Source organism: Nicotiana tomentosiformis, chromosome 3 (assembly GCF_000390325.3).
Source record: "Nicotiana tomentosiformis chromosome 3, ASM39032v3, whole genome shotgun sequence".
In the NCBI taxonomy this organism is placed as follows: Eukaryota; Viridiplantae; Streptophyta; class Magnoliopsida; order Solanales; family Solanaceae; genus Nicotiana; species Nicotiana tomentosiformis.
Window position 1 is genome coordinate 5,318,325 of NC_090814.1, and position 23,220 is coordinate 5,341,544.

Below are 23,220 nucleotides of genomic sequence, written 5' to 3' on the forward strand. Positions count from 1 at the left end.
TTGTCTAAGGTATCGTAGGGGTTCGGTATGACCAGAACTTTTCCCGAAGGTACTTATAATTTTTTAGATTATAGTTTGCCGAGGGTAGCCTTTAGAACTGGTTTAGAAATTTTTCAAGGACTTGTTTTTTATTACGGGTCACGGACGTCTCCAAACCATTTTAATATGGACGTAGCCTTTTTAGTTCAGGTGTTGCCCAGTGGGCTTATCATCTCGAGTTATCCGGGCTTGCCTAAGATAACAGTCCCCGAATGGGGATGGCCGTAGCCTTTAAGGTTCGAGCAATGCCTAATAGGTCTTGTGCCCCTGGGCTTCGATAGCCCGAGCCGTCCGAGTTTGTTTCTGGATGGCAGTACCCGATTGAGAGTGATCGTATGAACCCGGATAAAGGTGGCCCTTAGGCTTGATACCTTTAGGGGATCGAATGTAGGAAATTCCTTAAAAGGAAAGAAAAAAGATAAATTCTTAAGGGATAAGATATTTATCCGCAAGGTAGAAACTTCTTTTTTTTCTTGTGCGTAACAGTTACACATGTGTACAATTTTTGTGCCAGGGCTCGAGCAGTCTATGCAGGCACGGTTCATTTGACCGTTTGGCCCTTACAGTAAATCCTATCGATCGAGCCGAGACCATACAATCATAAAATTTCTTTCCTTGTTAAAGTCGTTATCCGAGGGTAATGCCCCCCAGTGTTCGGGGCCGATCATAGAAAGGCCCCGAATATTGTTGTCGTAATCTTCGATACTGGTTCGTAACCGGCCTTCAATTCTAAGTTAGCACGATTTATTATTGCCTCATAAAAAACCTTGTCGGAAAACCCATTTGGGACAAAATCGGTTTAAGAGAAGAAGAGTGCAACGCGTGCTTTCAGGCTTAAAGATTGTATCGTACTTTGATGATTGCCTGCAAGTGTTAGTTCGGAATGCAAATAAATAAAAGGAAATGAACAAGGTCGTACCTTAATAGTAGTATCGCTTCAGGTGAGCTATGTTCCAGTTGTTCGGTAGTTGCTCACCGTTCATTGTTCCGAGTTTGTACGATATTTTACCGGTGATCTCGATAATTTGATAAGGGCCTTCCCAGTTTGGTCCCAACTTCCCTTCGTTCTGGTTCTGGGTATTTAGCGTGACATTCCTTAACACCAAGTCCCCATATTGAAATGTCGAAGGTTGGCCCTTCGATTGTAATATCTCCCGATCCGCAAATTTTGGGCGGCCAACCGGAAAAGGGCTAATTCGCGTCTTTCGTCTAATAGATCTAGGCCCGTATTCATAGCCTCGTCGTTTGATTCCTTGGTTGCATATCGGAACCTTAGACTTGGTTCTCCGACTTCTTCCGGTATCAGAGCTTCGGTGCCGTAAACCAGTGAGAACAGGATGGACCCGGTACTGGACTTCGATGTCGCATGGTATGCCCATAAGACTTCGGACAGGATTTCCTTCCATTTTTCTTTAGCGTCGGTCAACTTCTTTTTGAGGTTTTGGAGTACGGTTTTGTTGGTCAATTCTGCTTGCCCGTTCCCATTAGGTTGGTAGGATGTCGATAGGATCCTTTTGATATTATGATCTTCGAGAAACTTGCTTACTTTGCTGCCGATAAATTGGTTCCCGTTGTCGTATACGATCTCGGCCGGCATTCCGAATCGGCATATGATGTGGTCCCAAATGAAATCGATGACTTCTTTCTCCTTGACCTTTTCGTATGCCTGGGCTTCCACCCACTTAGAAAAATAGTCAGTCATAAACAATATAAATTGAGCCTTACCGGGTAACCATGGAAGGGGGCCAACGATATCCATTCCCCAGTTCATGAACAACCATGGTGACAAAACCGAATGCAGCAGCTCCCAGGGCTGATGAATCATCGGAGCGTGTCTTTGACATTCATCACATTTTCGTACGAACTCCTTCGCGTCTTTTTCCATATTAATCCAGTAGTAGTCGGCTCTGATTATTATTTGAACCAATGATTCGGCGCTTGAATGATTTCCACAGGTGCCTTCGTGGATTTCCCTCAAAACGTACTCGGTATCCCCTGGTCCTAGACATATCGCGAGTGGGCCATTGAATGTTCTTCTGAACAGGGTTCCGTCTTCGGACAGACTAAACCGGGCTGCCTTCGTACGCTGGGCCCTCGATTCTTTTGTATCCGAGGGCAATTTTTCGGTCTTCAGATATTCTATATATTTATTTCTCTAGTCCCAAGTTAGGCTCGTTGAGTTAATCTCGGCATGGCCTTCTTCCACTACCGATCTCATAAGTTGTATGACTGTCCCCGAGTTAAACTCGCCGTCCTCGACCGATGATCCTAAGTTAGCAAGGGCATCGGCCTCACTGTTTTGATCCCGAGGTACATGTTGCAAAGTTCATTCTTTGAACCGATGTAATGTTACCTGCAACTTATCCATGTACCTTTGCATTACTTCTTCTCTGACCTCGAACGTCCCATTAACTTGGATCACCATGAGGAGGGAGTCGCACTTGGCTTCGATCATCTCTGCCCCCAAGCTTTTGGCTAGTTCGAGACCTGCAATCATGGCCTCATATTCGGCCTCGTTGTTAGTCAATTTCACAGTCCTAATAGATTGTCTAACTACATTGCTTGTTGGTGGCTTCAATACGATGCCAAGTTCGGACCCTTTTGCATTCGAGGCGCCGTCCGTAAAGGGGATCTAGATCCCTGATGAGGTCCCTGAGTTGATTAATAACTCTCTTTCGACCTCGGGTATTAGGGGCAGTGTAAAGTCGGCCACAAAGTCTGCCAAAATTTGAGATTTAACGGCGGTCCGGGGTCGATATTCAATATCGTACCCACTGATTTTCACGGCCCATTTGGCCAATTGGCCCGAGAGCTCAGGCTTATGCATAACATTCCTCAATGGGTAAGTATTCACGACACATATGGGGTGACACTGGAAGTATGGTTTTAGCTTTCTAGAGGCGCTTAGCAAAGCGAGAGCCAGCTTTTCTAGGTGAGGGTACCTTGTTTCGGCCTCACCTAGGGTCCTACTAACATAGTAAATTGGTAATTGCGTACCTTGCTCTTCCCGGACCAGGACTCCACTTACCGTTATCTCAGATACTGCCAAGTACAAGTATAGTTGTTCGTCTATCTTCGGCGTATGAAGCAGCGGAGAGCTCGATAGATACCGCTTGAGTTCCTCCAAGGCCCGTTGGCACTCCGGGGTCTATGAGAAGTTATTCTTTTTCTTCAACAGTGTGAAGAACCGGTGGCTCTTGTCGGAGGACCTCAAGGTGAATCGCCCCAGGGCGGCTATGCACCCTGGTTAATCTTTGCACGGCCTTCACATTGTCCACAACCGTGATATCTTCGATGGCTTTGATCTTGCCGGGGTTGATCTCGATTCCTCAGTTGGATACCATGAACCCTAGGAATTTACCTGATCCGACTCCAAACGCACATTCTCCGGGTTCAGCTTCATATTGTATTTCTTCAATATGTTGAAGGTTTCCTGCAAATGTTTTAAATGGTCCTCTGCTCGTAGAGACTTAACCAACATATCGTCAATATAAACCTCCATTGATTTTCTTATTTGTTCCTCGAACATCCGGTTTACTAGGCGTTGGTAAGTGGCACCGATTTTTAATCCGAATGGAATCACGTTATAGCAGTATGTGTCGTACTTAGTGATGAAGGAGGTTTTTTCCTGATCATCCGGGTTCATCCGTATTTGGTTGAATCCGGAGTAGGCATCGAGAAAACTGAGGATCTCATGGTCGGTCGTGGCATCGATCATGCGATCGATGTTGGGCAAAGGGAAGGAGTCCTTAGGACATTCCTTATTCAAATCCTTATAGTCTACACACATTCTTAATTTATTCCCTTTTTTATGGACTACCACTACATTTGCTAACCAATCCGGGTATTTGACCTCCCGAATGGACCCTATTTTAAGGAGTTTAGATACCTCGTTGATGAAAGCATGTTTGACCTGGAACTGGGGTCTCCTCTTCTGCTTGACCGGATGAAACTTCGGGTCCAGGCTCAATTTGTGAGTGGTTATCTCTGGCGGAATCCTTGTCATATCAAGGTAGGACCAAGCGAAACAATCTTCATTAGCCATAAGAAATTGAATGAGTTTTTTCCTAAGCTCGGGGCTTAACCCCGTACCCGGGTATACCTTTCGTTCGGGCAAGCGTTCACTCAATGCGACATGTTCCAATTCCCCGACAGTTGAATTTGTAGCGTCGGAGTCATCGGGGGCTATGAAAGATCCGGGGACCCCGTAATCATCGTCTTCATCAGCCCCATGTTTCTCTGGTTGAGTCGGGGCTGGTGTCGGTAATTGTTATTTAGCTTCTTGCTTTGCGACCGAACCCGCCCCTTTGTCGTTGCAAGTGCGGATATCGGAATCGCCCTTTCGACCGCAAACATCTCCTTTGTGGTTGGTTGTTCACCGTAGATTGTTTTAATCCCATCTGGTATTGGTAATTTTAACACTTGGTGCAGAGTCGGGGGTACTGCCCTCATGTTGTGGATCCATGGCCTCCCGAACAAAGCAATGTACCTCATGTCTCCTTCGATCACATAAAACTTAGCTTCTTGAATGATCCCGGCAGTGTTCACCGGTAAGGTTATCTCCCCCTTAGTGGTTTCACATGCCAGGGGAAATAAGTTGTGGACCACCAGTGCTTCATCTAATTAACCATGGTTGACCGTTGCTGCTTCACTACAAGCTGTCATTTCCTAAAATACATACATACACTATATACACGCCTAATAATGAGACTAATGGAAAGACTTTCAAATTTCAAGACCTAATTATACACGTAACGAGCTGTAAACTTTATCTTCGGCAATTTTAAGAAGTTGAGAGGTTAAAATTTCAGGGTGACGGGACAATATTAACTTACCAAGACCTAATTATACACGTACTGAGCTAACACTATATGTGCATAAATCAGGGAAAAGCTATGTCCATTGCTTCGAAAAAGCACACCAATCAGAAAAGAAAAGACTTAAAATTCTTTATTACTTCGACCAATACGATAAATTAATAATTCAGTTGCAGGGTAAATAATTTGTATGCTTTTTCCAATTTACCTGCAATTGCTCCTTAAATTATTACATAGAGTAAAAAAGTTTTACACCATATTCAAAAGTCAAAAAAGTCATAATGTTATAGGGTGAATGTTGAAGTTTCTCAAGTTGCGCGGGAGCTAATGTTATAATGTATGAAGTGAAGATCTCATACCCTGCGTAACATTTGCATTCTTGCCAACTTTTTGTATGCCCTGTTGCCTGTTGGTATTTAAAGCTTAAACCTTTGCTCTTGAACATATAACTGATACCAGCTACTTTGAAGCTCAGGGCTAAATTGGTAATTTTTAGGAAATTGATAAAATCCTACTATTATATTTAGTGAAGGTTGAGAGATTTTGTGGTTAGAAAAATGATTTCGATAATCTTACTGCAATTACAATATTAAGCTCCATCATAAAGTAATTAACATAAATGTAAAAGATAAACTTTTTTACCCTGTTTACTGGTGGTGGAGGCGATGTAACTGAATTTTCTCCTGATGAACTCTTCTCAACCATCATCAGTTTTGGCAGTCCAGAGATGATAGGAAGCGCCACTATCAAGAGGAGCACAAGCAGTATATGTGCAAATAAAAGGAAAACAGGGTCTATAACGCAAAATCACAAAAATTTCTTCAAACTGTCACCCTCAGCAAGCAGTTACAACTTTCATCAACTGCACAATAAAAATAAAGGGAATTTTTAATCAAATAGGCTTAAAATTCAAAATTCCATTCATGTTATGAACCGGCACCAGTCCAATCTCACACAAGTAGCTATTGGGTACAAGCAATAGGGCCAGGTTAATTTGAGATCCAGGTTGAGTAAGAGGGGTAATTATAAGGGACAATGGTCCGTGATTTGGGGTTATGTGAATATTGTCCAGAGAAATGTCAGAATCCTCGCATCCCCAATTCTGTGTCTAGCTTCTCATCTCCCTTCTTATCTTTGTCCTTAGTTACTTGTTATATTAGTAATTTCTATTATAATTCAGTAGTTTGAGAGTTGCAATTGTTATCTCAAAGTTGTAATCAGTGTTCCAGTCGTTATTAATATAGTGAGGAGTTTCGATATTGTTACATTGGTGCTTTCATCGAGAGGTCTTCAATGGAGGACCAAATATGTCGAACTAACGATCCAATTAAGGTCATGATGGCTGAAATCCGTTCACTGTTACATGAGTTGGTGGGAAACGTTGAAACGAGTAAGCCTACTCGGCTGGAATTCCGATGATTTTCTGGCGAGAATCCGGAATTATGGATTTCTCAGGCTGAACGATACTATAAATTCTATGGAATTTCAGAAAACAACAAGTTACTTCTCGTCTCGTCCTATCTCGATAGAGAAGCTTTGAAGTGGTACTAATGGCTTTTCCGGAACAAACAATTGGCGGATTGGGAATATTTTACTGTGAAAGTGTTGATTCGCTTTCGTAAACGGCGTCTCGAGCCGCCGAAAGGTCATTTGGCTGCAATCAAGGAATATTCCACAGAGACCGAAGCCCAGGTATTCGACAAAATGTCACATGGCTGTTGTTCCAAGGTGTTTGACACTGAGCAATCAGATGTTAAAGTCCTTACTGATACAACAACATCAGCTTTAAACATTGCAAAATCGGAGGAAGTCCAAGTGGCTGATAAAAGCTCTCACATAAACAAATCTGAGTGGGTATCCACTTTTGAAACTGGACAATCGGTGGATGACAACTCTTTCATTACAACAGCTAGCCCAGGAATTCCTGATCCTCCGATTTGTGTCGCTGATGAAGAAAATTCAACCACGACCATTGACAAGGTGATCAATGACAATTTTTGCGAGAATGATAGCTTACTCCACTCTAGCTGTAAGACCTTGCAAATCGAGGTGACTGCTGCAGCATTCGACAATGTTACCGGTATTTCTTTGTACTTTGTTCCCATTACTTCCTTAGTGGTTTCAATTGGTTACAAATCAGCATGTAACTCCACCATTGGTATCTAAACATAAGGAAGAGGGAAATGCACTAAACAATGTATCTCGGGAGTTTGAAAATTCTCCTCTAGGGGATAAAATAGGTTATCAGATTCCTTTTGCTAGTCAAGGATCTGCCATGTCAAATGCTATTGGAAGATTTGCTGGAATAACATATCCAATTGGTGAGGCGACTCAAAAGATATTGTGGCTTCATTATGATTTTGACTTACACAAATGCAATTGGGTTGCGACTGGACAACATGATTCACTGTTATTGATTGCAAAACGACTAAAGGGTTGTCATATATATATTCAGAGCATAGCACTAATGCAAGAGATATTGGCTTACCAATTTGTGGTTATGTGGACAAGTGGTTTGACACGGGGCAGGAATTTAAGGTTGCTTCAGGTAGAGTTGAATTGGGTATTGAACACAATGGTGGTGATATAAAGTCTTGTGCAATATACAAGCTATGGGGAGAGCCTATAGCAAATTCATTTGTATGTTCTGTTGATGATGATACTACTCAAATTGAGGAGCAATACCTTATTGATCGTATTTTCTGAGTGGAAGGGCTCTTGAGCTAAGTGAGTTATATCATGCTTTAACTTTTACGTTGGTGTTATGGTTTAATGAAATTGTTGTCACTAGAGATGAACCTCTATAGTGTGTTGTTGCAGTTATAAAGAAGCCTTCATTAGGGATTAATTCTATATTCTCTATTCCCTGTGACCTAGTCATGTTTGATATTCACAAAGTTTTAGATGATTGTCGGAATCAATTATTGGTTGGACACTCCAAAAAGATATACCCTCAACATGGACTCGAGCTTGCTCAACGCTTGGAGTTGCCTTGTACTCTTTCCGCTAGCAATTGTGACCAGTTTATAAACAGAAGTACATTCGACTCCTACAACGCACTTGGTCATGCTGCACTTCTTATAACTTCGCATCAATTTTTCCTTGATCAATTTGGAATAGATTTTCCATTTGACCCTAGAACTAGTTTGCTTACCACATCTCTTATACTCACAAGAAATTGAGTATTTTGTGATGCTTTGGGAAATTTAAAGCCTAATAGGTTCAAGCGATCAACCTTGGGGACCTCCTGCATTACACTCTTGACAATTCAGTGGAGTTATACTGTTGATGCATATGAAGGGGCAGCAGCAAAGAGTGCAGGCAAAAATATTCTAATAGAAGTTGCTATTGGTGATGGAACTCTTAGGAAAATTGGACATATGCATGTGTGTAGCATCTCTTTTAGGACTATTATCAGGTTGGCTTTTGTTTCTTCTATCCTAATCTTTTATGACACATGGAAGGAGGTGGAATGTACTATCATAAACATCGATTTGAAGGTTCCATGTGGTGTCATGAATGAAGTTTTACAACTTTCAAGTGGGACTGGTTGTTTTCACTATTGTGCTGGTTAGATTAGTGAAAGACTTCACTATAGAATATTATGACGCCACCCAATATCACATGAAGACGCATCCCGTAGCAGGTGCAATCGAGAGATTTGGTGGAGAACGAGCTTCTAATACTATTTATCAGAACTTCAAGATGGATAACTCTAGCGTCGTCGGGTCTGAACATTTTAAGGGGTGTTGTCTGTATTGTAGAGCTTTCCAAATTCCTTTTGATCCTAGCAGTACTCTTGATGGAGTTTTCGGCATCCAGTTATCCGAGGCTATTCCTTACATTGTGGCGTATCGTGTGAATATTTCTCTTGGCAAAGAAGGAAATGACTCTACTGCGACCACGACGGATTTCACTGCGGACTCCTTTCCACTAGTGCAAGCTAACACAGTTGCTCTTTCCTTTTCATCAGGAAATGATGATGAAGAAGAATGGATAACAAGGGACATTGCAGATATTATCACCATTTTGATAAGCTATCTGAGGATGTTTGCATATGTATGCATTACATTAGGTGGTAATCCATGCTTATCCTCTTCTTATAATTCATTACTGTTAAATGCTTAGACTGATTGTGAAGTTTACAACAACTTGGTGGAAGAGTTTCAAGTGCCGCAAAAAGTCAGTTTCCATTTCATCGAGTTCATGCTTTTGTGGAGGTTCGCTACTGGAATGTTTGCCTTGGTTCTCTCATTTAGCTTACGGCTAAGAGAGCAAGCAAAGACATGTAAATTTACATGGCAGGTTATGATGGCACTTCAGTTAATACATCTGGTACTATCTATTAAGAGCTACAATTACCAAAGTTTTAATCGGTTCATAACAGGTGTATCATATCATATATTTTCCTCAAGTCATAAAGCATGCCGTGGTTTTGAGATAATTGGTTGGGAGCTTGCGAGCATTACTATTCTTGACTCGAACCTTGAGGACAAGGTTTTTATTGAGGACGGGAGTATTGTTATGAATCGGCACCAGCCAAATCTCACACAAGTAGTTATTGGGCTGAAAAGAACTATTGGGCCGAATACAAGCAATATGATCAGGTTAATTTGGGATCCAGGTCTAGCTTCTCATCTCCCTTCTTATTTCTATCCTTAGTTACTTGTTACTTCAGTGGTTTCCATTATAATTCAGTAGTTTGAAAGTTGCAATTGTTATCTCAAAGTTGTAATAAGTGTTCCAGTCATTATTAATATAGTGAGGAGTTTCAGTATTGTTACAATTCATAAACCACAAAAATACGTCAAGCCACTTTATGCCGTCAATGTCCTTTCACCTAATTTAGTTCCGGATATGTCAACTGATAGATAGGAGATAGAGATTTTTGAATTAGATCGTAAATAGTTAAGCCCTCATTTGATGTTGATTTATCATGATTAATAACTCTTTGCTGCATACCAACAAGTTTAATTGGCAATAGAAGATAAAAATCAACAACCAGAACATAAACCCAAAAATAAAGATGGCCGAGTATAAAAATCCCAGTCCATAAAGATGGCAATGTGTTAATAAAAGGTTAGAATTTTTCCAGGAAGAAAAGCGAGATCTTGAACATACCTGCTCGCCGCTGCTAAGTTTTCTTTTCTTTCTTCTATCTATGTTAGGGATTTAGGAAAAAATACCAAATGGATTTGGAAAAAATACGGGATAGACGTAGAGTGTGTTTGGTACGAAGGATCACATATTTCCAAATTTTCTTGGTTGACTTAAATGTTTTGAAAAATATTTTTTTCGGGAATTTATTTTTCTTCAATTAGCCGGAAAATATTTTTTAAAACTCTTTTTCAACTTTCCCCCATTTCCCATCCCCACCAACCCCTACCACCCCACCCCAACCCCAACTCACCCTCGCCCCACCCTACCCTAAATAGAGATGTTATTAATAGTACTTTCTTTTCATGTTATAGATAAAGTAATTTTTTTTATGTTAATAAATAAGTATTTTCTTTTCACGATATAAAAAAGGTTTGTTTTTATTTTAATAAAAAAAGTAATTTCTTTTCATGATGTAGAAAAAATATTTTCTTTCATTTCAACAAAATAATATAGTAAAAAGTATTTTCTTTCATTTCAACAAAATGATGTAATAAAAAGCATTTTCTTTTATTGCAACAAAAAGAATATTTTCTTTTCGTGACATAGAAAAAGTATTTTCTTTTATTTCAACAAAATGAGTATTTTCTTTTCATGATATAGAAAAAGTATTTTCTTTCATTTCAACAAAATGAGTACTTTATTTTCATGTTGTAGAAAATAGTACTTTCTTTTTCAACAAAAAAAAAAAGCATTTTTTTAGTAATGGAGCACAAATTTCAACGTTATTTTTGCGTAAAAAAGTAAAGCAACACATTAGTTCCTTTGGGTTTGTGCGAATTTTTAGAAGAATAATTAAATTTTTAAAGAAAATAGAGTAATAAAAATATTGAGTATTTGGGGGGGGGGGGAGGGGAGGGGGAGCACAAGAAACATAGGGAACTTTGGGGAAGGGGTTGAGGAGAGTAGCATAAAAAATTATTTTCCTAAAAAATATTTTTTATTCTCTAACCAAACACAAGAAAGTATTTTCCGTAATAAAGTTTTCACTCACCAACTAAATAAGAAAAAATAAGTGATTAAACCACTCATTTTCCATAAAAATATTTTTTAGGAAAACATTTTCCTTCATACCAAACACACCCGTAGAAGGTATAGATTTTATTATTAGTTGAGCTGGGCTATTAGAGCAAGTGTGCTTACACCTTTACAAGTCACTCAATAGGCCCAACTACTGAAGCCCAATATCTTTCAGTTGAATAAATATTTGTTTCTTCGGCTAGTTATACAACACTTCTAACGGAAGATTTACATATATACCCAGTTTTGGGTTATTATTGAAGTTATTCCCGTATTGCATAAAATTTATAAGTTTATTCATTTTAGGCTCAACTTCAAACTTAGCACGTTTGAACTTGAAAAAATTTGTGGCTGAAGTTAAGATTGTTTAGCCTGAAATACAATAATTTTTGCATGCACTTAACGCTTTTTTAGACCGAGGTACAAATTGCCCAGAAACATAAACTTATTTTTCGAATTTTAAAAATACAACACGCGTTTCAACACCCAAATCTACTCCAAATGAGCTCAAATCCATTATCAATTTGTCAAAAAAATAACAAATCTAACAACCCCATCTTGCAACTAAGAGGAAGAAGAAACCCTAAAGCAGCAACGAAGAAGAAGAAAAAGCGTGTTAAACCATTTTTTTTAAAAGGTGGTACGTGCTAAATCGGGGTAACCAAATAAGGCGCTCCGTAATATTTTTAGGATTTCATGAGGAATTTTCATAAACCACTATTGTTTAGAGCCTAGTAACTATAGTTTACTTAATTACCATTCGTAGCTACTATTTAATTGTTACTAACTTGTATCACTTGTATTCAAATGCGCAACAAATACAGCATGTGTCAACTCTATTCGTTGAGCATACAACGTGTATCAATTATATTTGTTCGCATAATTGTATTCATTCTTGCAACGAACACAATATGTATCAATTGTAACTAACATGAAATACAAGGGTGTATACAAAGGATACACCATGTATCGATTGTATTTGTTCAAGCAACGAATATAACTAAGGCAAAATACATAAATACAAAAAAATAAAATATTGTTGTTGAGAGTCGAACTCAAGACCTCCACTAACTAAGTGGACGCTTTAAGCAACTGAGGTACGAGAGCTTGTTGCTATCTTATTTCAGTTCAAAATAATTATTCTCTTATTTCATGATTTTTTATACACATCAAATATAGTTACGAATGATAAATTTACTAAAAATATAGCTACGAATAATAAATTTACTAAAAATATAGCTACCGATGATAATACATCATAAATGTTTGATGTGTAGGGTAATTTTTATTTTTTTGTATGAGTAGTTTTTCCTTGGGCCCAAAACATTTGGTTCAACCCAAAAAGGGTGACGTCCGAACCCTTTGAGCTTCTCGTCTTGTACACCAATCTCTCTCCCACACACACGCGCGCTGCTGTGCGATCAAATGGAAGACATTGAAGATTTGCTTGCGGGTGCCGGCGCCGGAGTGCCTCCAGGTTTCCGGTTACCAGTTCCGGCGGCCGTTGGAGTCAATCCAAAGCAAAGGAAAAAGAACGGTGTAAAGAATAAGCTAACAGTAGTGCAAGACTCTCCTGCACCCAAATTACCTGGCACTCAGGTAACATTTTTCGTCCTTTCGAAGAACCCCTTTTTTTTCATAAGTTGCTTTTGTTGCTAGTACTGTGTATTCTTGTTTGATTATAATTTATTTGTTTGAATATGAATGTTTTACAGACTATTTACATCAAGACATTTGGATGTTCTCATAACCAGGTAATTTGCTTGTTCACTTAATTATTCCCATGTTGATAAAAATATGAATTTTCTGATATTTCCTAGGAGTATTATTGATCAAAAATTTCACTTACTGTGGAGTTTGGATTTGTTAGTTAGGAAAAAAATTTAAGTGGCCACTTTTGTTGTGAGGAAATAAAATGCTCAGGAAGACTAACAATATATTTATAATGGTTTTCATACTTCTCTTCATCCATTAAGCTCCACATTTGCTTTGAAATTTCAGCAAGACTAGTTGTAAATTGCTGGTTGTGATTCTCTTAGCAAGAAAGGCTTGGGATTTACTTTCGATCTGCTTTTTGGATGAGGAAAGACAACCCAGAGGTCCCTGGTTGTATATATATATGTATATATATATACAGACAAAAAAAAAAAGAAAAAAAAAAGAGAACCTTAGCACTGTTGTTAGGCTTTTTATGTTTTATGTAAAACCTTATCACCTCAGGGTAGAACTTGAGTATGGTAGTTTGAAAGGAGCTTAGTGGGATCTTCTTTTTACTTTCTCTTTTTCTGCTAGGAGTATTTTTTCTTTTTGACTGAATTATTGACTGTATTTGTAGTAAGCAAATAAATGTCAGACGAACTAGCAGAAAATAGTCTTATGATTCAAAATCGTTACTGATGGTTGAGTCAAAGAGTGTTTTAGAAAGCATTGGTGAAAGTTTGATGTACTAAATCACAGATCTTGGCTATGCTAGATAGCACAGGTAGCTGGAACCAGAAAATAGGAGTATAAGTTCTATATAATTTTTGAGTAGGGTGAGAGTTGTCAGTTTTCTCTTTCTACTTTTGGCTGGATTAAAAACCAGAAAATCTTTGAGTCTTTGACGTCATAGAACAAGTAATTCGCCGCTAAAGCTTGGTCAAATTGCATAGAATGAATGGGTTTCCTCAGCGTTATTATATCTTCCCCACCAAGTTGATCTACCAAAGATGGAGAAGAAATCGCTAGCAATCTAGCTTAAGTTGTCTCTAGTAGTCCAAGACTTAAATTAACTTACCTATCATTGTTAAAACAATCATTATGTGAACCACCAATCTCAAGACCCCTGCATCTATTTTGCTCAGCTATTGTCAAATGAATTTAAGTTCCTTTTGCATTTGTTTTGATTATCTTATATCCTGCTTCTTCTGGCAGAGTGATTCCGAGTATATGGCCGGTCAGCTTTCAGCTTTTGGTTATGCTCTGAGTGATAACCCTGATGAGGCAGACCTGTGGATGATAAATACGTGAGACTTTTTTCCTTTTCTTTTTTCAGTATGCATTCTTGTTTTCTCTGGTACCCTGCATCTATTTCATCCTCACCACCTAATTGGAGATTGCATCTTTTTATCAATTTAAAATTAGGGGTGGCATTTTCTCATTATAACGAATTGATTTGATGTGGATATTGCATTTAAATGTAAAAAGTTGCGACCTTTTTGGAAGTTGGTGGATCAATAGAGTCAGGAAATTTTCTTTAGGAGTTGGCTAGGGTCTTACTCTTAAGAAGAAAAAGTGCAAAATGCAACAAGCCTTCCGGTGCTTTAAGTGAGAAGTGAAAACAAAGCACACACTTGAAATAAAGCACATAATTTCCCCAAAAAAAGGTACAACCATTACCCAAAAAAAGGGAATTTAGTTCTACCTTATAAAAAAAAAGGGAATTTAGTTCTATAACATCAAAGTTGATATTACTTCACTAATTTTAAAAAATAGACAGCAATGATAACATAATCCCAACAACTCAAATTAAATATCAACCCATAGGAAGATATGTGTACTTAAAAAAACTTATTTCTAGTTTTTATAATCCATAGAAAGGAATTAATTTACATCAATAACTTTCGTATTTAATTGTTTTAGGAACTTTTCCAAAATCCTATAATTAGTTTTACTTGCAAGTGTATTTTTTATTTCCCTAATATCAGCTTAGAAATAAAGAATTAGACTATAAATAAAGAGTTGGAGAATAGAAACCTTAATAGATAATAGACAAGAAAAGTAGAGAGTTGAATTCCCAATACGTAGGACAAAAGGTTCTATTGTTATCCTCCTTTTCTTCTTTTTTCCCTAATCTACTATCGTATGTGAATATTTGAAATTTAACTGCCTATATCACTTGTATTCCTGGAAGGATAGAATACTATCTTTAATCTGCATGATGTGCTAGACTTGCTAGAATATATAGGAATTTGATGTAGTCAAGTGTAGCTTCCTTTTTTTTGAAATTTCCCAGTATCAGCTTGATACTGTTTTCTCTAATAAAATCTTACCTTATCAAAAAAAGAAAAACGAAGAAGCGTTAATTCTTGCTCGAATTGTTTTGTGCTTTACTGCATGAAGTGCACGCCTCTTTGACATTGCTTTGCGTTACCCATGAGAAGATATGACTCCTTTCTTTGCATTGCTCCATCGCTTTTAATAACGATGGAGTTGACTCAGTTTTTTGGTACCCGAGTCATGTTATTGGTGTTGACAAGTGAAGTTGCTCTAGTGGCTAGAGCAATTCACTTCCAACCAAGAGGTTGGGGGTTCGAGTCACAAATGGAGCAAAGTGGGAGAAGAATGCAATTGTTGACTCCTTGAGACAGAGATTTGGAGGGTGACGATATAAAAAAAAAGGAAGAAGAAGAAGATCATGTTATTGATGTTTTTCCTCGGATATAGGGTCTACCCATGTCTTTGGTTTGATTTTTGTCATATTCTTTTCATGTCAAAGCAAATGAATGCACTGCGTCTTATCCACGTATTTTAGTTCATGTTTTGTGGTTTTAATGAATCCTAGGCTTGCTTCCAACACTTTGAATCAAGATGCTAGTGCATTATACACAAAAGTTAAACAAATTATTTTCAAGTAGGTTTTTTGCTTGTGTGCATAAGCTCAGCAGGTTATTGCTGGGCTGCTAGTAACATCTGGCTTATGTAGCTCAAGCTTCTCTAAAGGAACTTTCTGTATTAAAGCTAGTTAATTTCAGCTAATACTTCTCATATAATACCAGCTGCACAGTCAAATCTCCTAGTCAATCTGCCATGGATACTCTTATAAGTAAAGGCAGAAGTGCGAAAAAGCCATTGGTTGTAGCAGGTTGCGTCCCTCAAGGAAGCCGTAATCTGAAGGAGCTAGAAGGAGTTAGTATAGTAGGAGTTCAGCAGATTGACCGTGTGGTTGAAGTTGTGGAAGAGACTTTGAAAGGTCATGAAGTTCGGCTTCTAACCCGGAAGACATTACCAGCTCTTGATCTTCCAAAGGTGCAGATTCTAAATAATTTTCTATTCATTTACCAAACCAAAAAAAAACTGTATTTATTTGCGCGTAGGACCTGCTTGATTTATTACCATAACAATCAGTTCCGATATATTGATTCAACTCAATTTTCTATCTAAACCATTTGGAAGTTATCTTACAGGTCCGAAAGAACAAGTTTGTTGAGATTCTTCCAATAAATGTTGGTTGTTTAGGTGCTTGTACGTATTGCAAGACGAAGCATGCCCGTGGTCATTTAGGAAGTTACACAGTTGACAGCCTTGTAAGTACCATTTATATGAGCAGAAAACTGTATATTTTGAATTTTCCAGCTTTTTTATTCAGAATCAAAATTTAGGTGGGCCGAGTCAAAAATGTCATTGCTGATGGAGTGAGAGAAATCTGGCTGAGTAGTGAAGACACTGGAGCTTATGGTAAATTTGCCCTTTTACCTTAAAATATGTAACCCAAAATATACTAAAACTTGTCCTTAATGCTTACTGTCTCTAGTGTTTATTATCTTGATTTGGTTAGTAGAGTAGTATTGGCAATAAACTCAAGCTGTGAACGGTAGACAAGCTGCAGTTGGCGATAGTGTTATGACATATTTAGAGTGTAGGGCACAAGCATAACAGACTTGGTATGTCTTTCTGAATTTTGCAGGTCGTGACATTGGAGTTAATCTTCCTATCCTATTGATTGCTATAGTTGCAGAGCTTCCTTTGGATGGAAGTACAATGCTCCGAATTGGGATGACCAACCCTCCTTATATTCTTGAGCACCTGAAGGAGATAGCTGATGTCTTACGACATCCATGTGTGTATACTTTTCTTCATGTGCCAGTTCAGTCGGGTAGTGATTCAGTCTTGAGTGTAAGTTTGAATTACATAATATTTATTAACTTTGTTTGGTTTTGAACAACCTATGTGAAATAGCCCTTATAATGTTATTGCTAAGGGAGTTAGTTGTTCATAATAAAACTATCATCTTTTTTCTCTGTCCACCAAATTTAGGCAATGAATCGTGAATACACTGTGGGTGAGTTCAGGAAGGTGGTGGATACATTAATGGAATTGGTCCCTGGGATGCAGATTGCGACGGATATTATTTGTGGATTTCCTGGTATGTGTCTGCGCATCCCTGTAGTGAGTTTTGAAATCAAATAACTTGATTTTTAGAAGAGAGGATTCTTTCTGAATAAGGAAATGATACATCCTTCAGACTGTCCAACTGAACTTTTTGATATTTTCAATGGTTCAGCTTCATCAAGAGTTCAGCGTTAAAACCTGGAGATGTTTGATCAATTCTGCTGCCTGAAAATCTTGCACACAGTTTGATGCCTTTTACCCTGGCATTGCAGGTGAAACTGATGAAGATTTTGCTCAGACCGTTGACCTTATTAAGGACTACAAGTTAGCTCAAGTTCATATATCACAGTTCTACCCTAGGCCTGGTATGTTGCTTTTCAGTTTTTCAGCAGTTAGTATTTGTCTTGATATAGCATAATAAAGGAAAAAGATTTCTTACTTCTCTTTATCCAGTTTGAAGAAAATTACAGCAAAAAAGGCTCTAGCTATTGCACAAGCGAGAGATGTTCAAGCTTTTTCTTCAGCCAGTTCATTCTGGATATAACTATACTTGCAAAGTGTGCTTCAGCATATACAATAATTTGGAACTATATAGATGTATCCAAAGTGTCACGCTATTGCTTAAGACTGATATTTCATAACCTGCTTAATGGATTAATGTCTGTATCACAAATCTCTGTCAGGCACTCCTGCTGCAAGAATGAAGAAGGTTCCTAGTAATGTGGTGAAGCAACGAAGCCGTGAATTAACTGCTGTATTCGAGTCCTTTACTCCATATACTGGAATGGAAGGCAAAGTAGAGAGGATATGGATTACTGACATAGCTTCAGATGGAATTCATTTGGTAAGCATCATAGAAGCCAGTGATCTGGATAACTGCAATTTTTTACTCTTCTAAATCCTTCACAATCTAGATGCAGTTGTTTGCTGAGACATGATAATATTTCCTGTATTTTTGGTGAATTCATTTCTTTTTCTTTATTTTGAAGTATAATATTCCTATCAAAAACAACCTATCTACCTTCACATGGTAGGGGTAAGATTTGCGTACACTTAACCCTTCCCAGAGGATTTTTCGTGTACACTTTACACTATCAAAAACAACCTCTCTATCTTTTTCCTTTCACATGGATTTTTTGTTGTTGTTAATACTCCTACTTGGTGAGAGTTTAATAATGTATTCCCAAATTATTCGTAAGTTGCCCCACGAATAATTAAAGAAGGGTGCTCATATCTAATATACATTTCATACTCCATGTCAAAAATAAACTGCATTTCATTTCTTGAATGACTTTCATCATAGTATGATTTTGTAATGTTAGGTGCAAATAGCTTCATTGTAACTTTCTTCTTTTCCCCAATGGTTTGTCTAGGTGGGTCACACTAAGGGATACATTCAGGTGCTGGTGATTGGTCCAGAAAGCATGCTGGGTGCCTCAGCTATGGTGAAGATTACATCCGTAGGTAGATGGTCAGTCTTCGGAGAAGTGATCGAGATCATCAGCCAAAACAATAAGGAAGTTGGTTCACATGAGAGAGTTGATGAAAAGTGCTCCCCGTGCGCCAATTCAGAAGAAGCTTGTGCCTGTTCAAAAGAGCAAGAACCTGGTTCTTCTTATGCAACAACTAGTTGCTGCAGTCAAAGTCCAATGCAGGAAACAACAACACTGCTGAAGAATGAACCGAAGCTAGATGATCAAGGTAGCAGAAACTTAATTGGATGGTTTCTAAGGAATCGTAAGAATCATTCTTCCAAAAAGATGGACTTGGCCGGGTTAGAGTCCAAGGAGAAGAAGCAAATACAGGATTTAGGTCGCCAGAGCGCGTGGGGTTCTGTTGATATAGCTCTTCTTAGTGGAGTATTATTGAGCTTGTTCACAATAGTAGCTCTATTTTTGAATCTTGGATCTAGGAGTTTGTCATCTAAGTAAATCAGTTTTGTATCCTTGATTTTTGCCATACAGAGAGACCAGGGTAAAATGCGCTTAATCGTGCAAGAGTTTGACATTGTGGTATGTTGTAGGGACGACTAATGTGTGATGGCTTTTGTGTAAACTATGTGCTATATACACTTTGCTATATAATAATAGTAATTTCTCTGTGCTTTTTTTTTTCTGTAACCAGTTTAATTGAGACTAGCAATGAAAGTAATTTGAGAATTGGAAACGAGGAACACTTGTTATCAGCTATGAATATGCATTTCTTTTTTACATCCAAACGAGACAAACAATTATATTCTACAACCTCATAGAATGATTTCCAATATCAGCCAAAAAGCAAGAAAATGACTTGTTATCTAATAATACAGGATGCAAGGAAACTGCTTTATTCTACTTATTCACTGAACTCATGTCTCTATTTTACACTTGAATAAATAGATAAGGTGAAACATTACCAGCATCTCACAAAAGCATATCAGATTTGGATGGTAATCTCTTGAAGAAGTTGACAGGTACAGATGGCAGCTTGCTCCTGAATCGTGGATGGCGCAACCAGTAAAGGCCTGCGAGCACCGCCACTACTTGGAATGGAGTAACATACAGAAACACAGCCCAGATCAATGCAAGGATTATAAATATAGCAGTACCCCTTGGATCCCGCCAGCTTAGTATGGCAAGAGCCCTTTCACCTTGTGTTGCCAAATCTCCAACCACAGTTTGCACCCTCCCGGCCACGCTCCTCAGCCGATCATACCTCATTCTCACCGTGTCCGTAGGTCGGGAAGTTGGGAATGTATCGAATTCTTCATCCAGTTCATCCGGGTGTGCATTTTCAGCTTGTGAAAGGCGAGCATCCATGTGGGGTGGAGCTCTAGGCCTAAACCTGTAGTTCCACAAGCCAATTACAAACAGGTAGAGGAAAATTGTTGGCAAAATGAGTTCTGGGTAGCAAACCAATATCAAGAAGAGCACATGGACAAGGATAGTTGTCAAAGGGTTTCTCCAATTGCAAATGCCCTCAAACCATCGACAAACTGCTGATATCCCAGAAAGAAGTGACATTATACGAAAGAAATTAGCTTTGCTTCTTCTGAGGCTGAACATATGGTAATCCACATCCAGCATATACTCAACAACCTCCCTTCTGAGAGGTGGCTCTGCCCTGGCCAATCTTGCAGCCACTATCTGCATTGCCTGGTGCCGCAACCAATCAATGTGCCTAACAGAAATGGGCTGTACATAATGCATCTTCGGCAGCAACGGCCTCCCGTATTGTGCTACCATGTTCACCCAAGCTGTACAAGTGAACCTTATTGCCAAATGAAGCTCCCCATGTTTCCTTAAACCAGAGGGTGTAAGAACCAGCAATGGGTAAAAATGTGTATAGATCCGATCAGTTTCCAGAGTCGATAACCTAACTCTCACCTTACCAATTCTCTGATCTCTAGCTTCATGATTACCATTGATGTGGCAATTGTCGAAAACCCCAATGGTGACCACGGTACACGGATCAAACACTTCCCAAGAGAACTGCTCGTTCCATCGAGGAGCCAGAGTGTCGATAAGTGTTCTTGTTCGAACCCATTTGTTCCCATACTTAGCTACACAATATGCATCTGTCATTCGACCATCTTTACCCTTCATCGGCAGCAGATTCTTGGCGCTGAGAATACCTAATTCAAGAATTCCAATACTCGCCTTTCTCAAGTGCTTCGATGATGGTTGAAGATCACTGCTAAAATGTGTGGACTCATCAAGAACATGGTAACCAGCATCTATCCAAATCCGGAGGTGAATCTTGCTAGAGAACTTCACTTCTTTCTTCTTCTCATCATCATCTGCTGCATGAGAAGGCTTAAGAAGATTGAACCATATAGCATCTGGTAGCTTAGCGTTATCCACTCTGGTAGGAATATTTCTAACCGATATCATAGCCCTGCCAATCACTTCATCTTTTCCCGGTCCAACTCTATCCACAACATCCATGATCAGATACTCCTCAAAAGGCTCAGATGCAACAAACATAAGCTCCTCATTCCACACCGGATTAATGTGTCTCATCGGTGAAGGCTTCGTAGTCCTACCCTGATGCCCAAGCTGTAACTTCACATAAGCCTCAGGCATTCGGCTTCTATCTGATGGCAGAAGATCCTGAGCTTCAATAATATGAACCCTTAGATAATACAATTTAGGCGAAAAATACACTTTGGACCGTGTGTTAGTCAAACTTTGTTGACTAGCCAGATGAGCATCAGAATGCCAAGCCTCGGGGAAAGCCTCATCAGCTTGAGTTCCCATCCAAACAGCAAGCATGATTTCACCTTGTGAAACCTTCTCCCCTTTCTTATTCACCAACCTATACCACTGCGGCGCTAAAGGACTATCGGGGGGAACACGCAGAGGGACTTCAACAATATCAAACACAACTTTTCCAACAATGTCATCCTTCCCAAAATCCTTATCCTTCACAGTAACTTCAATCAAATTAGACTGCAATCTTTCTTTTGAGAAGGCAAAAACACTGTTCCAAATAGGATATTGATTCTTCTCATAATGCCTTGTAACACCTCTGTAATTCCCAACTTTCACCTCAACATAAGGATCAAGACTCCCTGATATATCCATAACAGGAAGATCCCTAGCTTTTACAACATTAATATACAAAAAATGCATTTGTTCAACCAAATCATAAGTACTAGCAGTCTTATCTCTACCCCAATACCCCATTCTAGCAGCCAAAGGTGGCCTAGTTTCAACCAACCCAAATTCAGGCCTTGGACCACCAGGCATTTGCATGTGCATTACATTACTAGCCATAGGTCCACCACCCTTTGCAAAATCAGCCCTTGACTCAACCACCACAGGTCTCTCCGCCGGAGGAGGCGGAGGACCCGCCGACACCGGTGCCGGTGCCGGAATAGAATGAAAAGTCCTTACCTCTGGTTCCTTTTTCTTCTTCATCTTCTTGATTTCAGTCTCCTTCATATACTGTTGTTCTTCAAAGTAGTTGTTGGTGGTCGTGTTAATTTCTTGAAATGGAGCAAATGGGGTTGTTCTATTTTCACCAGTATTCACATTCTGCTCCTCAGTTTGAAAATTCTCCGGCGGCAGAATCCCATTATCACCACCAACACTAGCATCAGCAGAACCAAGAAAAGCAAAGATTTTTAAGGCAATATCACCTTTAATATGTGAAAAGATACCTCTTTTATCAAGAGGGTATCTTTGAACTAAAGCTTCAGACTCATTAAAAGGAACAGAAGAACCAGAAATCCTGACACGACCAAGGAAATTCTTGTGGTGACCATGTTTTTGGTCATTATAAACATAGACAGAGATTGTCTGGTTTTCAAAGTCTCTCGGATTCTTGATATTGAACACAAGTTTTTCGTTCCATTGTGGGTTGAGATCTTTAGTTTTAGTTTGAGTTCTTTGGCGTTGCTCATCAAAATCTACTTCGACAAAAGGACTTGCTGAGCCTTGCCCATCTTTAGGCATCAGATCACTTGCATCAAGAACTTCTACTATTAACTTAGCCATCAAAACCAATAAAGTTTGCTTCTTTGGTTTTGTTAAAGAGTAGAAAATAATCAACAAATTTTGGTCGGTAGAGGAAAAAAAAGTGTTCTTTTTAGTCCCCTAGTTGGTGGGGAGGGGGGTGTAAAGAGTAGAATTGAAGGAAAAGGAGAACAGGGATGGAGAAGAATGGTAGGCGGTGGGAGAGATATTGGAAAAGAAGGGAAGAGGAGGAGGGGTTGGTTGGGGGAGGGGGCGGGGGGAGTGTGAAATTTTGGTGGAGGGGATGAGTATTTTTTGGTTGAAACTTGAAAGTGGTAGGGGCCTGTCAAAGTCTGGTATATCTCTTCAGATTCAAAATAGTGACAGAAACAAAAGCAAAAGTTTCCTAAAATACCACCCAAGGTTAATTTCTTTTTCCTGGTTTTGGGGTGCGGGGGAGAAGGGGGGGGGGGGGGGGATTAGTTGGTTTGGTAGTCATTTTTGGGTTACAATGGAAGTTGAGACGCATTTGGAATTTGAAAGGCTGAATTCTCTTTGTAGGGTTGGAATTTATACGGAAGGAATTGTTATGCAGTAATTAAAGAAGAGGAGGAAGTAATACATAAATTATTGATATCGTTTGCTTAGTAACAAAAAGA

The 23,220-nt window shown here is 39.0% G+C and overlaps 2 protein-coding genes and 1 long non-coding RNA gene across 3 annotated transcripts; 1 reads left to right on the forward strand and 2 right to left on the reverse strand.

The window, feature by feature from the left end:
• Window positions 1-4,985: 4,985 nt before the first annotated feature.
• Window positions 4,986-10,067, reverse strand: LOC138906958 (uncharacterized). Its single transcript, XR_011414562.1, has 2 exons — window positions 9,978-10,067; window positions 4,986-5,718 (listed from the first exon to the last, which is right to left on the reverse strand). It is a non-coding gene; the product is annotated as an uncharacterized lncRNA (long non-coding RNA).
• Window positions 10,068-12,352: 2,285 nt separating this feature from the next.
• Window positions 12,353-19,226, forward strand: LOC104085088 (uncharacterized). Its single transcript, XM_009589041.4, has 11 exons — window positions 12,353-12,632; window positions 12,749-12,787; window positions 13,947-14,038; window positions 15,791-16,040; window positions 16,199-16,318; window positions 16,394-16,469; window positions 16,699-16,907; window positions 17,049-17,157; window positions 17,396-17,488; window positions 17,807-17,967; window positions 18,497-19,226. Exons 1-11 carry the CDS (start codon window positions 12,459-12,461, stop codon window positions 19,052-19,054), a joined length of 1,881 nt encoding a protein of 626 aa, XP_009587336.1. The 5' UTR covers window positions 12,353-12,458; the 3' UTR covers window positions 19,055-19,226.
• Window positions 19,227-19,274: 48 nt separating this feature from the next.
• Window positions 19,275-22,754, reverse strand: LOC104085087 (multiple C2 domain and transmembrane region protein 6). Its single transcript, XM_009589039.4, has one exon. The coding sequence runs from the start codon at window positions 22,601-22,603 to the stop codon at window positions 19,526-19,528; it is 3,078 nt and encodes a 1,025-aa protein (XP_009587334.1). The 5' UTR covers window positions 22,604-22,754; the 3' UTR covers window positions 19,275-19,525.
• Window positions 22,755-23,220: the final 466 nt, after the last annotated feature.